General features: G+C 44.3%; 1 protein-coding gene across 2 annotated transcripts in view; it reads left to right on the top strand.

Annotated features, from left to right (window-relative positions):
* Nucleotides 1–529: 529 nt before the first annotated feature.
* ATP7B (ATPase copper transporting beta) overlaps nt 530–20,317 on the top strand; it is a 52,375-nt gene continuing 32,587 nt past the window's right edge. For both annotated transcript variants that reach the window (XM_036249759.1, XM_036249758.1), the window contains exons 1-3: nt 530–1,757; nt 16,803–17,066; nt 18,805–18,968. In XM_036249759.1, the coding sequence (XP_036105652.1) occupies nt 575–1,757; nt 16,803–17,066; nt 18,805–18,968 (1,611 nt within the window). In that variant the 5' untranslated portion in view covers nt 530–574. The remainder of the gene's footprint in view (nt 1,758–16,802; nt 17,067–18,804; nt 18,969–20,317) is intronic.

Genomic DNA, 20,317 nt, shown 5'->3' with positions numbered 1-20,317 from the left:
TGCATTGTGCTCTCCTCCCTTCCCACAGACCCCACCACAGGTAAGAAAAACATTTTACTAAAGTGGGCAAGTTGACATCTGGGTTCAGAATCACAGGATGTCAGAGCTAAAAGGAACATATCTGAACCCTTTCGTTTGATAAAGACAGTTGACATTTGAACAACACGGATGAGTGGACCTGTGCAGTTCAAACCTGTGTTGTTCGAGGCTCAACTTTTTAAATCTGAGGCTGGGGTTCATGGATTTGGAGGGCTGGGTGTTAAGTGTTTGCAGAATAAAAATTATATGCAGATTTCAACTGTAGGAATTGGCACACCTAGCCCCCACCCCACCCTCCACCTCCTGCATTGTTCAAGGTCAACTGTAATGCATATAGCTTTCTTTCCCTGCATTTTGTGCGCTTATACTCTTGGGATGTTTTGACACCGGTGGCATTGTTTTCCATTTTCTCAGTGCCAGACAAGCTGGGACATTTTAGGAAAAAAATTGTTTTAAGGATAAAAAGAGTTATTTTATTTTATTTTTTTAGATTCTATCTAAACTTTCTTTGCCGGCTCGTGCCTGGGAACCAGCAATGAAGCAGAGTTTCGCCTTTGACAATGTTGGCTATGAAGGTAGTCTGGATGGTGTGTGCCCTTCCCAGACAACCACCGGCATCATCAGCATTTCGGGCATGACTTGCCAGTCATGTGTACAGTCTGTTGAGGGCCGGATTTCCAGTTTAAAAGGCATCGTGAGTATTAAGGTTTCCCTGGAACAAGGCAGTGCATCTGTGAAGTATGTGCCATCGGTTATGACCCTGCCACAAGTTTGCTGTCAAATTGAGGACATGGGCTTCGTGACCAGCATTGCAGAAGGAAAGGCTGGCTCCTGGCCGTTAAGGTCTTCGCCAGTCCTGGAGGCCATGGTCAAGCTTCGCGTGGAAGGCATGACCTGCCAGTCCTGTGTCAGCTCAATAGAGGGCAAGATTGGGAAACTGCAAGGAGTAGTAAGAGTCAGAGTCTCACTCAGCAACCAAGAGGCAGTCATCAGTTATCAGCCTTATCTTATTCAACCCCAAGACCTCAGGGATCACGTCAACGACATGGGGTTTGAAGCTGTGATCAAGAACAAAATGGCTCCTGTAAGCCTGGGACAAATTGATATTGGACGGTTGCAGAGCACCAACTCCAAGACACTTGCAGCTTCTAACCAGAATGTCAATAACTCTCAGACCTCAGGGCACCAAGGAAGCCATGTGGCCACCCTGCAACTGAGAGTAGATGGAATGCACTGTAAGTCTTGTGTCTGGAATATTGAAGAAAATATTGGTCAGATCCCAGGGGTTCAAAATATTCAAGTGTCCTTGGAGAACAGAACTGCCCAAGTACAGTACGACCCTTCTTCTGTCTCCCCGAGGGCCCTGCAGAAGGCCATTGAGGCTCTTCCACCAGGGAACTTTAAAGTTTCTCTTCCTGATGGCGCAGAAGGAAGTGGGACAAATAGTAGGTCTTCCACGGGTCACTCCCCTGCCCCCGCCCAGAGAACCCAGGTGCAAGGTGTGTGCTGTACTGTGGTACTTGCTATTGCTGGCATGACCTGTGCATCCTGTGTCCAGTCTATCGAAGGCCTGATCTCCCAAAGGGAAGGTGTGCAGCAAATATCAGTCTCTCTGGCTGAGGGGACTGGAACAATTCTCTGTGATCCCTCTGTAATCAACCCAGAAGAACTCCGAGCTGCAGTAGAAGACATGGGATTTGAGGTTTCGGTAGTTTCTGGTACGTAGTTAATATGGTTTGACATGCACCCTGGGGTTGTCTCCTTTCTCTTTGTGTCTTATGGCATTGTACCTGCATGGTTGGAGAGCTGAGCCACACTCACTGCCCAACATGTGGAGCATGGTAACAATTCTGCAACTGTTCCTTGTGTGTGAAGTTTTCAGGCTAGAGGAAACAGAATTTCCAAGTGTTTATTTAGATTTTGCCTCTCATGTAGCTGGGACTAAAAAGCTGAGGTCCTTGGATTCTTGTTTTTGTTTCTGAGCGTAACCCTGATTCTGTCTTAAATATATATATATATAGTAAATAGGTTTTTATTCACTTTTCAGAGAGAGATAGAAACATCCATGTGAGAGAGAAACATCAATCAGCTGACTCCTGCACACCCGCCACTGGGGATCTACCCCAAAACCCCGGCACGTACCCTGCCTAGGAATCAAACCGGTGACCTTTCAGTCCATGGAATGATGCCCAATCCACTGAGCCACACTGGCCGGGCTGTTTGTTTTTATTTTTATTTTTTTAAATTCTCACCTGAGGAGATTTTATATATATATATTTTTTAATTTATTTATTTTTGTTACAGATGTTTCTCCTTTTTCTCTCACAGATTCTACCCTCCCCCTCCCTCCCTACCCTGTCCCCACCTTTGTTGTCCATGTCTGTTCATGCATACATGCATATAAGTTCTGTGGTTTATTTCTCCCCCACAACCCCCACTTCTGAGGGTTGTCAGTTTGTACCCCACTTCCACATCTCTGGGACTACCCCTTTCCTCAAACTGTTATGTTCATTATATTCCACAAATAAGTGAGATCATGTGATATTTGTCTTTCTCTGCTTAGCTTGTTTCGCTTAGAATAATACTTTCCAGGTCCCTCCATGTAGTCTCAAAGGATAGGAGATCTTTCTTTCTTACAGCTGCATAGTACTCCATTGTGTATATGTACGACTGCTTTTTTACCCATTCGTCTACTGATGGACATTTGGGCTGTTTGCAGATCTTAGCTATTGTAAATAGTGATGCTACAAACATGGGGGTACATATGTTCTTTCTGATTGGTGTTTCAGGTTTCTTAGGGTATATTCCTAGAAGTGGGATCACTGGGTCAAATGGAAGTTCAATTTTTAACTCTTTGAGGTAACACCATATTGTTTTCCATAGTGGCTGCACCAGTCTGCATTCCCCCCAGCAGTGTACTAGAGTCCCCTTTTCTCTAAACCCTCGCCAACGCTTGTTGTTTGATGATTTGTTGATGGCAGCCATTCTGACAGGTGTGAGGTGATACCTCACTGTTGTTTTCATTTGCATCTCTCTGATGATTAGTGATGTTGAGCATTTCTTCATATGTCTCTTAGCCATTTGTATGTCCTGTTTGGAGAGGTGTCTATTTAGTTCCTCTGCCCATTTTCTAATTGGGTTCTTTGTCTTCCTTCTATTGAGTTGTATGAGCACTCTATATATATTGGAAATTAACCTCTTATATGATTTATCATTGGCAGTTTTGCTCTCCCATACAGTGGGTTGCCTTTCTATTTTGATGATTGCATCTTTTGCTATGCAGAAGCTTTTTACTTTGATGTAGTCCCATGTGTTCATTTTCTCCTTTGTTTCTGTTGCCTTAGGTGATGAAACAGTGAAAATTCTGCTGTGTATGGTGTGTGAAATTTTGTTACCTACGTTTTCTTCTAGGATTTTTATGGATTCATGAGTCACATTTAAGTTTTTATCCATTTTGAGTTTATTCTTGTGTATGGTATAAGTTGATGGTCTAGTTTCATTTTTTTGCATGTAGCTGTCCAGTTTTCCCAACACCATTTATTAAAGAGGCTGTCCTTACTCCACTGTATGCTCTTGCCACCTTTGTCAAATATTAATTGAGCATATGGCCTTGGGTCCATTTGTGTGTTCTCTGTTCTGTTCCACTGGTCTGTATGCCTGTTCTTGTGCCAGAACCGGGGTGTTTTGATTACAGTCACTTTGTAGTATAACCTGATACCTGGTATTGTGATCCCACCTACTTTGTCCTTTTTCAAGATTGCTGTGGCTATTCGGGGTCTTTTTTGGTTCCACATGAACTTTTGAAGTATTTGTTCTAGTTCTGTGAAATATGTTGTTGGTATTTTGATGGGGATTGCATTGAATGTATAGATTGCTTTGGGTAATATGGACATTTTAATGATGTTAATTCTTCCAATCCAAGAACAAGGTATGTGCTTCCATTTTTTTATCCCTTCCTCTATTTCTTTTTTCAATGAGCTGTAGTTTTATGCAAATAGGTCCTTTACTTCTTTGGTTAAGTTTATTCCTAGGTATCTTAATTTTTTGCTGCGATGGTAAATGGGATTGTTTTTTCAGTTTCTCTTTCTGTGAGTTCATCATTGGTGTATAAGAATACCATCAAGCCCTGGCCAGTTTGCTCAGTGGTTAGAGCATCGGCCTGCGGTCCAGAGAAACCTGGGCTCAGTTCCTGCTAAGGGCACATACCTCGGTTGCAGTTTGTCCCTGGCACTGGTTGGTCATGCGGGTGGCAGCCACTTGATGTGTCCCTTTCATGTCGATGTTTCTCTCTCTCTCACTCTCTCTTCTTCTCTCTCCCTCCCACTCTTTTTGAACAAATGATAGAAAAATGTCCTCGGGTAAGGGGGAAAAAAAAAGAATGTTATTAATTTTTTGACTTAATTTTATATCCAGCTACTTTGCCAAATTCATTTATTAAGTCTAGTAAATTTTTTGATGGAGTCTTTGGGGTTTTCTACGTATAGTATCATGTCATTTGCAAATAATGACAGTGTCATTTCCTCCTTTCCAATTTGGATCCCTTTTATTTTTTCTTCCTGTCTGATTGCTGTGGCTAAGACTTCCAGTACTATGTTAAATAAGAATGGTGAAAGTGGGCATCCTCATCTTGTTCCTGTTCTTAAGGGAAATGCTTTTAATTTTTGCCCATTGAGTATAATGTTGACTATAGGTCTTTCATATATGGCCTTTATTATGTCGAGATATGATCCCTCTATTCCCAGATTGCTGAGCGTTTTTATCAGAAACAAGTGCTGGATTTTGTCGAATGCTTTTTCAGCGTCTATTGATATGATAATATGATTTTTATCTTTCATTTTGTTTATATGGTGTATCACATTTATTGATTTGCAAATATTGTACCAGCCTTGCTTCCCTGGGATGAATCCCACTTGGTCATGGTGAATAATTTTTTTGATGTATTGCTGGATTTGATTTGCTAGTATTATGTTCAGGATTTTGGCATCTATGTTCATCAGGGATATTGGTCTGTAGTTTTCTTTCTTTGTAGTGTCTTTATTGGGTTTGGAATTTTTTGAAATAGTTTGAGGAGAATGGGTATTAGTTCTTCTTTGAATTATTGGTAAAATTCCCCCGTGAAGCCATCCGGGCCTGGGTGTTTGTTTGCTGGGAGAGTTTTGATTACCTCTTCAGTTTCTTTTGTTCAAGTTTTCTATCTCTTCCCAGTCCAGGTTTGAGAGACTATGTGTTTCTAGAAATTTGTCCACTTTGTTTAAATTGTCGAATTTGTTGCCATATAATTGTTCATAATATTTGTTAACAATCCTTTGTATTTCTGTGGTGTCAGTTATTATTTCTCCTCTTTCATTTCTGATTTTGTGTATTTGTGTTCTCTCTGTTTCTTGGTGAGTCTAGCTAAGGGTCCATCAATCTTGTTTATCTATTCAAAGAACCAGCTTTTTGTTTCATTGATCCTTTGAATTGTTTTTTTGGTCTCCAAGTCTTTTATTTGTGCTCTGATCTTTACTATTTTCTTCCTTTTACTTGCTCTGGGGTTTTCTTTTTGTTTGCTTTCTAGTTCTTTAAGTTGTGAGGTTTGATAGTCTGTTAGAAATTTTTCTTGCTTCTTGAGGTAGGCCTGTAGTGCTATGAACTTCCCTGTCAGAACTGCTTTCGCTGCATCCCATAGGTTTTATGTTGTTGTGTGTTCATTTTCATTGGTTTCCAGGAAGTTTTCAATTTCTTCCTTGATTTCCATGGTAACCCATTCATTGTTCAATAACATGCTATTTAGCCTCCATGTGTTCAAATGTCTTGCATGTTCTTGTTGCAATTGATTTCTAGTTGCATGCCATTGTGATCTGAGAAGATGCTTAATATGATTTCAGTCTTCTTGAACTTGTAGAGACTTAGTTTGTGCCCTAACATGTGGTCTATCTTTGAGAATGTTCCATGTGTACTTGAGAAGAATGTGAATTCTGCAGTTTTGGGGTGTAACTCTCTGTAGATATCTCTTAAATCCATTTGATATAGCGCTTCATTTAGAGTCTGTGTTTCCTTGTTAATTTTTTGTCTGGAAGATCTATCCAGTGAAGTCCCCTGCTATGATTTTATTGCTGGTGATTTTTTCTTTGAAGTCCTCCAGAAGATTTTTAATATATGTAGGTGCTCCTATATTGGGTGCATATATTTTTACCAAGGTGATATCTTCCTTTTGGGTAGGTCCTTTCAATATTATGTACTGGTCTTCTTTGTCTCAAGTTATGGCCTTCATTCTGAAATCTACTTTATCTGATATGAGTATTGCTACCCCAGCTTTTTTTGCTTTCCGTTTGCTTGAAAGATTTTTTTCCATCCCTTCACTTTCAACCTATGTGAGTCTTTTGTTGTGAGGTGGGTCTCTTGCAAACAACATATATGTGAGTCATGCTTTCTTATCCAATCAGCTACTCTGTGTCTTTTTATTGGAGCATTCAAACCAGTCACATTAAAGGTGATCATTGATATGTACTTATTTATTGCCATATTTGTTTAGTGTGGTTCTGTTTTTCTTCCTATTTCTTCCACTAATTACAGCAGTCCTTTTAGCATATCTTGCAGTGCTGGTTTGGTGTTAATATATTTCCTTAGCCTTTTTCTTTTCTTTTCTTTTTTTTAAGTCTAGAAAGCTTTTTATTTGACCTTCTATTTTGAATGATAGCCTTGTTGGATAGAGTAATCTTGGATTCAGATCCTTGTTTTTCATGACCTTGATTACTTCATGCCATTCCCTTCTGGCCTATAGTGTTTCTGTTGAGAAGTCAGCTGTTAGCCTTATGGGGGTTCCTTTGTAGGTATCCTGTTGCTTATCTCTTGCTGCGTTTAGGATTCTCTGTCTTTAATTTTTGGCATTTTAATTACTATGTGTCTTGGTGTGGGCCTCTTTGGGTTCTTCTTACTTGGGGCTCTGTGTCTTTCTTGAACTTGAATGCCTTCTTCCTTTACCAAGTTAGGAAAGTTTTCTGTCACTATTTCTTCAAATATATTCTCTAATCCTTGCCCATTTTCTTCCTCTTGGAGGACTCCTATGATGCAAATGTTATTACGTTTCCAGTTGTCCCACAGTTCTCTTAAGCTGTCTTCCTGTATTTTAATTTTTTTTTTTCCTTTTGGTTTTGTGATTGACTGGTCTTTTTCTATCCTGTCTTCTAATTCACTGATTCGGTCCTCAGCTTCCTCTACTCTGCTGGTTAGTCCTTCCAATGTGTTCTTTATTTCTGCTATGTCATTCTTTATTTCCACTTGGTTGGTTTTCAATATTTCTATATCTTTACTCATGGTGCTGATATCCTTACTCATGCTGTTGAGCTTCCTCAAAATCATGGCTCTGAACTCTACGTCTGATAATTTGCTTAGCTGCATTTCATTGATCTCATCTTCAATAGTGTTCTCTTGTTCTTTCATGTGGGATTTGTTTCTTTGTTTCACCATTTTGGCTCTCAGTGGGTTCTGAAGCCTGCCAAATTTTCCCTGTGGCTGTTGGGGTTCTGCTGTTTGAGGCCTCCTCTAATGGGTTTGGATGAGCCTGGGCAGGCTCATGTAAAACATGAGCCTGTTAAGTCTTACTTTCCTGGGTAGATTTGCAAGCTCAAGAAAGGTTCAGTTATCCTCTAGCTTTTTCCTGGTGGCTAGTAGTCTCAGTTACTCAGTGCCTTGGAATGTAGCCCTGGTGTTCTTCATAAGAGGATTTCCAGAGGATGGGATAGATGCTGGTTGTTAATGAGCCTCAGTTTGCATTTTTTTGCCTCACCTGGGAAAGGTTGAATATCCGAGGGGCGGGGGCTGGTGCTTTTCCCACAGCTCTGGGAAGGAGCACACTGTCCACTGTCCTTTGTGGCCGCAACTCAGCTAAAACTCTGAGTGCCCTCCAAATCCCGGTTGTCCCCACAGGGTTCCAGCCCAGTCTGCCCTCCCTCTGCCGTAGCCCCCAGGTGAGTGGCTGTGGCTATTTTACTGCTCTGTCCCGGCTCTCTGTGCTGTGGAGTGAGTTTGGTCTTTATTCTGCAAGGGCAATGCTCGCAGCTAAGACTGCTGCTGTCCTTGGGCTCCTAACCTGCCACCCTCTTGCGCCTCTACAGATCCTACCAGTGTCCCTGATTATATGGTCCTGTCCTGCTGCTTTTCTGTTGCTTTTTTCTGCGGATTTGTCTATTTTAGGTATAATTTCCGTTTGGTCCTGGGAGATCGTTTATGTAGCTTCTATTCACTCCGCCTGTATTTTCACATCCTCTATGCCTATCTTGTGCTCAGCTGGGTTATAAAGGCCTTTTTGGTGCCCCTGCACCCTGCAGGTCTTGCAGGTAACTGGGTCACACAGACCCTTTGGGGATCTGGCTCTATGCCTATGTTATGGGCTGCTGGGTTGCCCAGGCCTCTCTGGTGTTTCAGCACCCCACAGGCCCCAGCGGTAATTAGACCGCGCAGTCCCTGCTGGGTCGCACAGTCCTCTCTGGTGTTTCAGCACCCTTCAGGTTCCTTGGGTACCTGGATGGCTCAGTCCCTGCTGGGTCACACAGGCCTCTTTGGTGCTTCAGCACCCCACAGGTACCACCGGTAACTGGATTGCACAGTCCCTGCTGGGTTGCACAGGCCTCTCTGGTGCCCCCGCACCCTGCAAGTCCTGGAGGCAGGCAGCTGGATCGCACCAGTCTCTCTCTGGCTCTGGCTTCCCACTGCTCTTTTGAGCTGCTGGACCGCACAGGCCTCTGTGTAGTCCCAGGTCCGGCGGCTGGCGGCTGGGGAGTGCTGCTGCCCCTTGGGGCTCAACTCCTACTCAGTTTTTGCTGTAGTTTTGGGGGATGGGTTTCCACTGCTGGTCTGTGCTTCTGTTGCCTGGGGATGGATGTCTGCTCCCCTGCCTCTGTTGCTGGGGGTATATCTCCACTCCGATGGGGCTGCTACTGTGGGGGATGGTGCTGGTCTCCAGGCTGTCCACGGCTTCCGCAACCAGTACCTTGGGAGCTCCACTACTGTGCACAGGTCTGTGTTGACACAAGGTGTCCACTGGTCCGATGGTGCCAGGTGCACTGTTGGGCTCAGGTTGCTGGGCCCTAGCCGCTCCCACTGCCCCCTCCCAGGGAAGACCCGGGATCTTCCAAAATGGTGGGACCTCCCTGCGGCGCAGGGGGAAGCGCCTTGAAGGACCGCTTACCACAGTAGCCAGCTGCTCCGTCCACAGCACAGGAACCTTCTGCTCTGTGTCTATGCACTGCTTGGATTTGGTCATCCACCTTCATGTCCACTCACACTCTCTCACACACTCACCCTCCCTCCAGTCCTGCCCTCTGCCATCTTATATCTATCTATCTATCTATCTATCTATCTATCTATCTATCTATCTTTTTTTTAAATTTGTCTTCAGATAGAGTGTGAGGGGGAGAGAGAGAGAAACATTGATGTGAGAGAGAGACATTGACCAGTTGCCTCCTGCACAACCCCGACCAGAGCTGGGGACCAAACTGCAACCCATTCTCTTGAAAATGGGATGGCTGTGAGAAGACGGGTGTGGTGACAATTTCCACAAAGCAAGGTTGTCCATGTACGTTGATGTCATCTCACTAGACTGTGTTTCCAGGGATGTAGCCATCCCCGCTCTTCCCTCCTCTCATTGACTGTTCACTAGCCTATTTTCTTTCATTATCTTTATGTGGGAGCCCGGCAAATGTAGCATCATTTCTACTGTGTGCCAGGACTGTGTGAGTTGTCGGCTACTGAGTGAATGCCACATGGCTTCTCCTGAGAGCTTATGTTGTAATGAGAAGGGTCTGGGAGGAGGAAACCATTGCAGTGCATCAGGACAAGTCCTGTGCAATCCCAGGTAAGGGGCACCCGAGCCACTCCGGGCTTAGGCAGGTCTCCTCTGGGGAGGTGAGTGGGAATGAGCCAGTGAGGAGCAGGGGTGGGGTGGGGAGGTGGCCTGGGATGAAGCAGCCTGGGCAGTGGTCTGAAGGCCCATGAGGCATTGCAGTGTGTTGAGGAAGCTGCAGAGGAGAAGAGAGTGGCCTGAGTGTGGGGACTTGGGGAGGGTGTTGGGACAGTGGCTGGGCCACTCAAATGGGGCCTGTGCGCCAAGCTGAGTTTAGACTTGATTGTAAAGGCAGGGGAGTTGCCAGAGGATTTTAATCAGGAAGCACAGATCAGATCACATTTTAGAGGACCATTCAGGGTCAGGATGCAGTAGGGGTTGAGGCAGTGAGACCACATAGGAGGCTGGGTGAGGAATGATGTGGGCTGGAGAGCAAGAGATGGATTTAAAAGACATTCAGATCAGATCCACCAAGCTTGGTGTCAGATGAAGGGTGTGTGTGATGGGGGCAGGCTAGGGAGGAAGGGGAGAGCCTGGGATGAGTCTCAGCTGGACGGTGGCTGGGTTTATGAGTCCTGAATTTTGGGGAGAGTGGGGCTGGAAATGCAGATTTGAGTGGTTGGAGCCAGGGGAGGTGACAGAAGACTAGGAAGAGTGTGAGAAGGGCAGGAGCAGAGGAGGACTGTGACGGTACTGGTGTGGAAGGGAGAGGGACGCCTGGAGGAGGGGGGTCTTTCAGGCAAGAGAAACAAGAAGAGGGAGACGCCTGGAGAAGAAGGAAGAGGGTGCAGAGAGGCTGAGGTTTAATTAGGAGGCCATTGCAGGAGTTGGTCACTGCCTGCATGGTGGTGAGGAGGTGCAGACCTCCAGTAGCTTAGGCCCGGAAGGGACGGCATGGGGTAGAACCTAGGGGAAGGGTGGTTGAGAGAGAAGGAGGGAATGTGGGACATTTTGTTAGGGTCAGCTATGTGGGTGGTAATGTTTTTACTGTTTAGATCCCAAGATGTGGGTCCTGCGCGTCAGTGCAAATGCAGGCTGGAGTAGGACTTGACAGCTTCTTTAGCCGCTGGCTGGAGCTTCATGCTGGAAGGCAGAGACCAGCTCATCACTAAGAAGAGCTGATGGGCAAAGCACCCTGACCACACTCAGGGCCAGCTGGACTTGAGTTTCCCACGTCCATTTTCTCCATTTCCTAATGCCACTGAGAGGAAGTATTTCTCCTTGGAAAGTTTGCTCTGTTGTGATACTTTCTGCACACAAAGGAGTGGGTAAGTCAGGTGACCTGGCCCCATCTGTACTTTGTCTTTGTATCAAGTTTCAGGAAGGAGGTGACTTTTTGGGGTCTGAATATGTTTTTAAAAAATAAAAATCAGCTCAGGTGATGTGGCTCGGTAGATTGATCGTCACCTCATGGACTGAAAGGTCCCGGTTGGATTCCTGGTCGAGGTACATGGGAGGGTTGTGAGCTCAGTCCCCAGAAGAGGGTGTCAGGAGGCAGCCGATCGATGTTTCTCTCTCTCTCTTCCTTCCTCTCTCTCTCAAAAATCAATAAAAACATATATTTTTTAAATCAATAAAGCAAGCGCAAAAGAACAGTAAATCCTGTACTTGAAGGTTGAGAAATGCAGCGTGAGGGTTCAGGTCTTTCAACAGTGGAATCAGGTTACTAGCAGTACAAAGAAATTTGCATTGAACTACATAATCCAGAATATTTGGATTAAACCTCAAAGAACAAGAAATTTTTTCTTGGCCAGAGTTATGAGAGTTATGTTTATCCCAAGAGGTATTTAGGATATCAGATTTATCAAATAAAAATATAGGACACCTAGTTAAATTTGAATTCCAGATAAATAGCAAATAACTTTTTAGTATAAGTATGTCTCAAATACTTCATGGGACATACTTACACTAAAACGTTAGTCATTTTTTTTTCTGAAGTTCAAATTTAGCTGGACATTCTGTTTTACCTATGAATCTTAGTGTAGGGTAAACCCTAAGTGTGCTGTGACTACTTTTAATAGCCACTTAAATGTTAAAAAGGCATCATTTGTTTTCCATTATTCATTGTGGATTGAATAGAAACTCTTTGAGGATAGTCTTCGAACCATGTGATTTGTTTCTTCTTTGACTCAGTAGCACCCAGCACATAGTAGGTATTTGTGAAGGAAATGAAAGAGAGAAAATAATGGACAGTGACCAGCAGGGTCACAGGGTAGCTCAGATGAGGGCTTTAAACCAGGGAACTGTTTACAGACATTTTATTATTTTATTTTATTATATTTTAAAAATAATGTTTCTTGCCCTGGCCGGTTTGGCTCAGCGGTTAGGCTAGAGAGTCCTGGGTTCGGTTCCCGCTAAGGGCATGTACCTCAGTTGCAGTTTGTCCCCAGCCCCCGTTGGGGTTGTGTGGGTGGCAACCAGTTGATGTGTCTCTCTCACATCGATGGTTCTCTCTCTCTCTCCCTCCCTCTCTTCCTCCTGCTCTATCTGAAGATAAATGCAAGAGTGTCCTTGGGTGAGGAGAAAAAAAAAAAGAAATAAATAAAAATAATTTTTCTTTGTTGATTAGAGAGAGAGAGGAAGTGAGAGGGAGAGCAATAGAAACATCGATGAGAGAGAATATCCATTAGCCACCTCCTTCATGCCCCCCACTGGGGATTCAGCCCACAACCTGGGCATGTGCCCTGACCTGGAATTGAACTGGTGACCTCTTGGTGCACAGGTTGATGTTCAGCCACACCAGCCAGGCTATTTAATTTTGTTGTTGTTAATCCTCACCTGAGGAAATTTTTCCATTGATTTTAGATAGAGTGGAAGGGAGGGAAGGGTGGAGAGAGAGAGAGAAATATCCATGTGAGAGAGACACATCAGTTGGTGGCCTCCCACTTGACCCTGACCAGGGCTGGAGAATCAACCTGCAACCCAGGTATATATGTGCCCTTGACTGGGAATCAGACTCGAGAACCTTCAGTCCAAGGGCCAGTGCTCTAACCACTGAGCAAAACTGGCCAGGGCTGTTTGCACAGATTTCAGCCAAAAAACCACACAGAATGGGAAGGAAACCCAAGGGATTAGTAATAGTAGAAGCCACCACCCTCAGGCAGGTGGGTTTGGGGAAAGAGGGTATTTTAAGAGCCCCGGGCCGAGGTTGCCTGGTGGCAGCTGGTGCCACTGGAACTAAGAAGGGGAAGGCTGGGGTCACAGTGGACATATGGGCAACACGTTCATTTCCCCCTTTCTGTACTGTCATTTCCCACTTTTTACCTTCTGGGTGCCAAATTGAGTTAGGAATCAGTTGACAAGGGAGCCTGGGAAAGTGGTTTGCAGGGCTCAGAACCCTTGATAATGGAGGGAAGGGAAGGGTCTGTGAGAGCACATGGGCAAGTGACAGGCTTTGACTCTCAGCTTATTTTGTTACTGGACTGAAGGGGTCCATTTGCCTCCATGCGTCAAAGGCCAGTAAGACCCAAACAGGAGTTTGCAGCCAAGAAAGTAAGAATTTATTAAAGAGATGGTACCATGCCTGGGGTCACAGGTAGCACGTGCTCAGTGACCTGACTCCCCGATGGCTTCCAGGGGATGGATTATAAAGAGAAGAAATCATTAGTCGTGGTGACTAAAGGAGTTAGAGTCATGGTCTCTACTGACTGGTTGGTGCTAGGATAGGGGTACTTGATCATTGCATCTGGTCCTGATGTTGGCCAGGGAGTCGCTCTGTCCAACTTCACAAAGATTTGTTCTGTGGGATCTATCCGCTTTTCTGGGTCGGGAGCTAAAACACAACTGGGGCCAAGATACTGTCTTTAGTTGGATTAAAACTGTCTCTATTGTCAATAGACCCAGGACCTTGTTCCTAAGACCACTGGGTGCTGACCAGAACCTCACTGTCCTGAAGCCTTAATGATTAAGCAAAGGAGAGGGAGGGAGACGGGTGAGTCAGGCACTGGGTGAGGCCAGTTTGAGTCAAAGGAAAAAAACGTCAAAATAAAAGGCCAGATTAAAGAAAATAATGTTTCTCTTCATTACAATTTGACAGTTAAAAGTATATTTAGACCTGGTTTTTATCTAGAAGGCAGCTCTGCATCTATCCACTGATTTGCATGGTAACTTTTTTAAATGAATGATTTAAAATGAATGATGGACAGGTGGATGGATCTATGAGCATAGTGTGAGGAAAGCTCATCTGTTACGTCTGACATCTTCCTCTCACTGTTGTAAATGTGTCATGCCACTTTGAGAGCACAGTTCTCTCGTGCAGCATGTGTTGAGGATCTTCTGGGTTCCAGGCACCGTGCAGGCTGCCATGAAGTGCTGCAAGCACTTGCCTGTATGTGGTTTGTGTGAGGTAGCAGATCACAGAGACCCATCATCCAAGGCAGCTTTAGAATAATTGCACAGGTAATGTGTAGGTAAAGGAGAAAGTCCAGCATCTAGTTTTGGGGCTCCCAGAGACTTAATGGTAGAAGTGATGTTGGAGTGGGGCTTGGATAGGATTTCAGAATGGATCAGATTTCATCAGCCACACTGGGCAGAGGAGATAGCAGTATAGGCCCACAGACAGGAATCTTCCAGGCATGTCTTGAAAACAGTCTGGCTTGGATGGAGCTTGGGTATAAGTGATGGGAGATAAGGTTGGACAGGTCAGCACCCTTTCCACACTATCATCATCTGTTTCCCGAATTCTGGAAGAGGCTCCGAACTGGTTCCTGTTTCCTGATTTTCACCCTTGCAGTTTGTTCCCTGCCCAGCATTGATGGAGATCCTATTATTCTACTGATGCTCCAAAACCCTCCTTTCTCATGTTGTAAAAGGAAGAGTCCTTATGGTGGTCTAGAAGCCCCTCCCCCCACCCATTACCTTTCTGACCCCTTTGGATTTCTCATATCTGGCTTGTTCTTGCCTCAAGGTCTTGTACTTGCTCTTCTCACTGTCTGGAATTCTCTTCCCCCAAAGTCCGCATGGCTCACTTCAACTCATACAAGGTCTTGTAGACTTTCCCCAAAGCATATATAATTCATATTAAGAAATACATAGGTTTGTATTAAACATAGTTTCATAATCTCTCTTTTTCTCTACAACCTATCATAATCATCCTTGTAAGTTCCCTTCTATGTCTGCAATACCACTCATTCAGTGGCTGCATAGTGTTCCATCATATGGAAAATAGGAAGAAGTTGGACAGATGCAGGAGGGTCAAAGGGCACGGGGGGTGGAGTGTTAAGAGGTGGCCATAGAACTGATTTTGTGAATAGAGTCATCTTGAACAATGATAAAGTCCAGGAGAGTAAACTGTGCAGGTGGGTGAGGTGATGTCTCTGCATCAGTACGGTAGGATCCTGGAAGGCCAGAGTTCTGAGGGTCTTCCACAAAGGTGCTGAAAGTGTTAGTCACCTGGACTCTTAAAGTGAGTAGAAGTAGTTTGAGCACATTGCAGACAATGAGCAAAACATCCCAAGATGTGATATTTATTCAGAAGGGAAACTTGAAAGTCATCTGTTGTCAATACAGGTTAATGCCAACTTTCATCTTCTGCAGCTGTGAATTTTCAAGTGGGATTTTATCATTACATGATGTTATTATCTTTTCTACATCCTCTTATAGGTATTTTGTGTCATCAAAGTGTGTGACTTTCTGGAGTGATAGAAATGTTCCGTATCTTCATCTGTTTGACAAAATCAGTTACATTAGTATATACATACATGGAAGGGAGAATAATGGCCCCCCCAAATTTCCACAACCTAATCCTTGGAATTTAGTGGGAAAAGGATGGTCTTTCTGGATATGGAGCCAGATCAATAGGATATCCAAGTGGAAAGAATTAACCCTGGCTGTCACCTCACCATTACACAAAGGTTCATTTGAAGTATATCATAGGCTTGAATGTAGAAGTTTATTAAAATAATAAAGCTTTTGGAAGAAAATGTCATGAATATTTTCACAGTGTTGATGTAGACAAACATATAGATAGAGCAAAATACACTGGTCATTAAAGTTGTTTAGCTGATTGACAAGTTGGTCTTCATTAAATTAAGGACTTCTTTTCTCCAAAGACACACCGTTAGATGAGAGTGAAAACACAAACCACAGACTGGAAGCAGATGTATATAGTTTATTCCACTGACAGAGGACGTGTCCAGAATATATATAGGACTTCTACAAACAATAAGAAAAAGACACAGTTCAGTGGTGTTTTGGGTCATTTTGATTCTCGTGGGGGAAAGCGACCCTCCGCTAACTGGAATGTGATGGCTGCTAAAGGGACAGGTCCTGGAGGTAAACAGACCTGCTTCAAAGCTAGCTTCACTACTTACGACCTAAGGGGTTTGGGTCAAATTATTTCATGTCTTTTTTTTTAAAGGTAATACAAAGAGGAGTTTTTATTAATTACCTCATTTTTATTGTTTTTCTTTATTGATTTTTAGAGAGGGAGAGAGAGATAGAAACATTGATGAGAGAGAAAGAACATCGATTGGCCGCCTCCTGCATGCCCCCCACTGGGGATCTGACCCACAACCTGGGCATGTGCCCTGACCAGGAATCAATCCGGTGACCTTTGGATGCATGGGTCAACACTCAACCACTGAGCCACATCAGCCGGGCAAATTATTTAATTTTTTATAACTCATTTCTTCATCTATAAAATGGGAATAATAGTAGTATTTGCCACAGCCGTTTGAAGATTAAAGGAGCACACGTGCTTAGCAGAGTGCCTGGTGAGTATTACTGTTGTTATCCTCATCTAATTAGAGCAGTCATCTAGCCAGACCGTTCCATTCCTGACGTATGGGCGGTGTCTGTAACTGTGGGCAGAGAACGATGGTGAAAACACCAGCCTGTGTAGCCTCTCCAAGCCTCAGTGTTGTCAGGCTTAACCCTCCTGCTGTGAAGAAAACGCCAACTATTTGTTCTAACTTGAATGATTTCTGATATTTTATTCCAGCAAACTGTTTTGGCAACCATGTTGGAGAGCACAATGCGGCGAATTCCACAGCGCAGATGACAGTTGGTGCACCTGTGTCTGTAGAGCAAGTGGCTCACCACTGGGGGGCTGGGAGACCCCCTAAAAGCCACAGCCGTGGCCTCTCAACAAAGGCCCCACAAGCCTCCACAACAGTGGCACCACAGAAGTGCTTTCTACAGATCACAGGCATGACCTGTGCATCCTGCGTGTCTAATATAGAGAGAAACCTGCAGAAAGAGGCTGGTAAGAGACCGTACCCCTGTTACACTGGGAATGCTGTGTCTGGACTGTCCAACACTGCAGTCAGCAAAAAGGAGCACCATGCTTCCCCTTCAGCATCTTCGCTAACTGCGTTTATCAGTAGCCCTGATCATCCGGTAGCAAGTTCATCATGTGATGTATAGATGTTTGTCTAATGTTCGTGGGTGGTTGGCATCTTCAAGTATGTAGTTTGAGGTAAAATGTGTCTGAGTAAGTTAGTGTGGGAATTCCAGTTTAGAGGTCATGGCACATTCCACGGGTAGCCTCCTCAATAAGCTTGTCCTAGTAGTATCTTTATGTTTCTCAATCTCGTACTATCCAGTGATAAATAGCCTGCATTTTGTGAAGTTCCAGTTTCAAATATTTCATTTTTTTGTTCCTGTAAACTACAGAGTGCTGTGACTTGCCAGAGTCTTGTCCTCCAAGCTACATTTTCATTATTCTCTTAAACCTGAAAGTGCAACAAATCCTGTCCTGATATTTTGTTTGAAAAACATTTTAACCATGACCCTCCCATGCCACCAAAGTTAGAAAACCTTTTCTCTTTCCTCCAGTGGCTTCTTGTGTCTTTCTGATCCCTGGCCCTAGAATCAACCCTCAATTAGGAATTTTCCAACCTCTTTTGAGCTCCCTGGAGCTTTAGAATGACCATGCTTAAATCATGTTACAGGACTTTGTTTGTCATCATGGAACAGCTGCCCATAAAATTAACCTGGATCTCACAGTACCTGTGTTTCTGTTCCTGACTTGAATCCCTCATTTTTATCCCTTGCAGTGGTTCTCAACCTGTGAGTTGTGACCCCCTTTGGGGGTCGAACGACCCTTTTACAGGGGTCGCCTAAGACCATCGGAAAACACATATTTCCGATGGTCTTAGGAACCGAGACATCGCTCCTCTATCCGTCTCCAGGCGGGTCCGCCCACGTGCAGATATGCCCACATACAACATGAGGAATGTATTAAAGGGTCGCGGCATTAGGAAGGTTGAGAACCACTGCCTTATGGCATTCTTTCTAAAGCACATCATTGCTTTCATCTGTTTCAATAAACTTTTTTTCCCCACCTAAACTAACATAATAGTGTGTTGGATTTCTTATACTTCTGAAAGTGATCAGGAACTGCAAAAGAGTATGGAAAATCAATTTTGAAATTATTATTTTTTTATGTGAAAATGACTGAAGAAAAAAGTATCTCTTTAATGTAACAGTAGTTGCTGCTGCAGACTAGACCCCTTGCTTTGAGGTGCATGCACCCATCAGTGTCTTCTAGAGCCTGACCCAGAGTGGCCCTCCGGGCCAGTGCATGGGCATCAGCTGGGAGCTGGATGACCTACAGAACCTCAGACACCACCCCAGACTGACTGAACCAGAATCTGTAGTTTAATAAGGTCCTCAAGGTGATTCATATGCCCAGTAAGTGTGAGAAACATTGTTCTAGAACAGTGCTCCACATGCTTGGCTGCACATTAGGGTCACTTGGGAGCTTTAAACAAAGATGCCTGGTTCTCAACTAAAGATACTGACTTAATTGTTCTGGGTTAAGGGTCCAGCATACTAATGGTTAAAAGCTCCCCAAGCGATCCCAATGGGCAGCCAAGTTTGAGAACCACTGTTCTAGAGACTTCTGAGGCAAATGTTGTTGTTGTTGTTTTTTTGCTAGGTTATGTTGAACAGCCAGAGACCTTGTCTAGAATGTTACAACTGCAGCTTGATGGTTTCAGGTATTCTCTCCGTGCTGGTTGCCTTGATGGCCGGAAAGGCAGAGGTTAAGTACAACCCGGAAGTCATCCAGCCACTCGAGATAGTGCAGTTCATCCAGGACTTGGGCTTTGGGGCAGCAGTGATGGAAGACTACAAAGGCTCTGATGGCGACATTGAGCTAGTCGTAAGTACAGTGACTGGGCTGGAGCTGGGGGCTAGAGGGCTTCAGCAGCCATGGCTTTATCAGTCAGTGCCTCTTATCTTGCATATATCCTGTTTGCTGCTGTTTTTGTTCATTTTATTTTGCATTGAAGCCAATAAGGACCTGTTCATTTTGTGAAGGAATGTCCATTATGACAAAGTCACAGGAGTGAATCCCACTGGGGACATTCAGAGTTTTGGAGAAGGAGGTGGAGCTGGTGGGAGTGTTGGAGGAGTATGAATTTAATGCAAATGGCAACTGTCCTGAGTTGGTGGTTTGAGGGAGTTGAATATGAACTCACTCTATACAGCCTACATAGAGGAAGCTGGAATGCCAGTGGTATCGAGGGAGTCAGCATGGTAGGCAATGCCATCACAGGTGGAGAGGGCTTGTACATAGGCACAGGGGCATCTAGAAGGTAAAGGGTGATGAGATTGTTCCGAAGCACTCAGTCTGAGGTGAATGCCAAAGGTAGTTGCTATTGCCAGTGTGCTCGGGGTGGCAGGGGTAGGGTGGCAGTGGGGGAGGGGTGTTTGCTGTCTGTCCATTGCTACTAGCTGCATGTGTCAGCAAATCATTGAAAACAACAGGCACTGCTAGTATTTTGAATATGCTATGTTTACCAGCACTTATGTATAAAACTCGTTTTGTGTAAATGAAGCAGACATAGAAGAAACACACAGTGAATTGAGTAATGTTTTACTTGGTAAAAGGGTCTTCTGCTTCCTCACTGTGTTTAGTCACTGCCATTAATGGTAAGTGAATGTTTGAAGAACAAGTACTAAGGACACGAATGGCACTTTGAGCTGCTGATAAGTGTTCTTGTCGAGCGAAGCCTTTGCTCTGGGTGGGCCTCCATGTGTGTTGAGGGGCAAAGGGTGATACTCGCTGGATCACAGCTCAAGCTGGCCCCTGTGGTCACAGCAGGGCGCCTGCTGCAGAGCTCCAGGTCTCAGACCACTACTGCATAGAAAAATCTGAATCAAGAATATCGCTGGGAAAAGTGAACATTTTTTGAACAGTGTTTTTTATTACATTGTTTTTTTGTGTGTTTTTTTAACTAAGCAATATCAATAGTTATATCATCACATGTTCAGACATTTTATGTCTGTATTTAATGGTGTTCTGGGAAATGCTACCACTGATACTTGGAGGAGTGAATTGTCTAGTTTGCTACTAAATAGTACAGGGATAGAAGGTCTCATTCCTGTTTCTCAAGTCAAGACACACAGCATGGCGTGGCAGAGGGACAGCTTTCACTGGGCTTGAATTCAGGCTCTGTCGCTGCAGGGATGTGTCTTAACCTGGTCTGTGAAGGTCACCTCCCGATG

Source organism: Molossus molossus, unplaced genomic scaffold (genome assembly GCF_014108415.1).
Source record: "Molossus molossus isolate mMolMol1 unplaced genomic scaffold, mMolMol1.p scaffold_m16_p_9, whole genome shotgun sequence".
In the NCBI taxonomy this organism is placed as follows: Eukaryota; Metazoa; Chordata; class Mammalia; order Chiroptera; family Molossidae; genus Molossus; species Molossus molossus.
The sequence above is the reverse complement of the archived record's forward strand: the minus strand, read 5'-3'. Positions and strand labels throughout refer to the sequence as shown.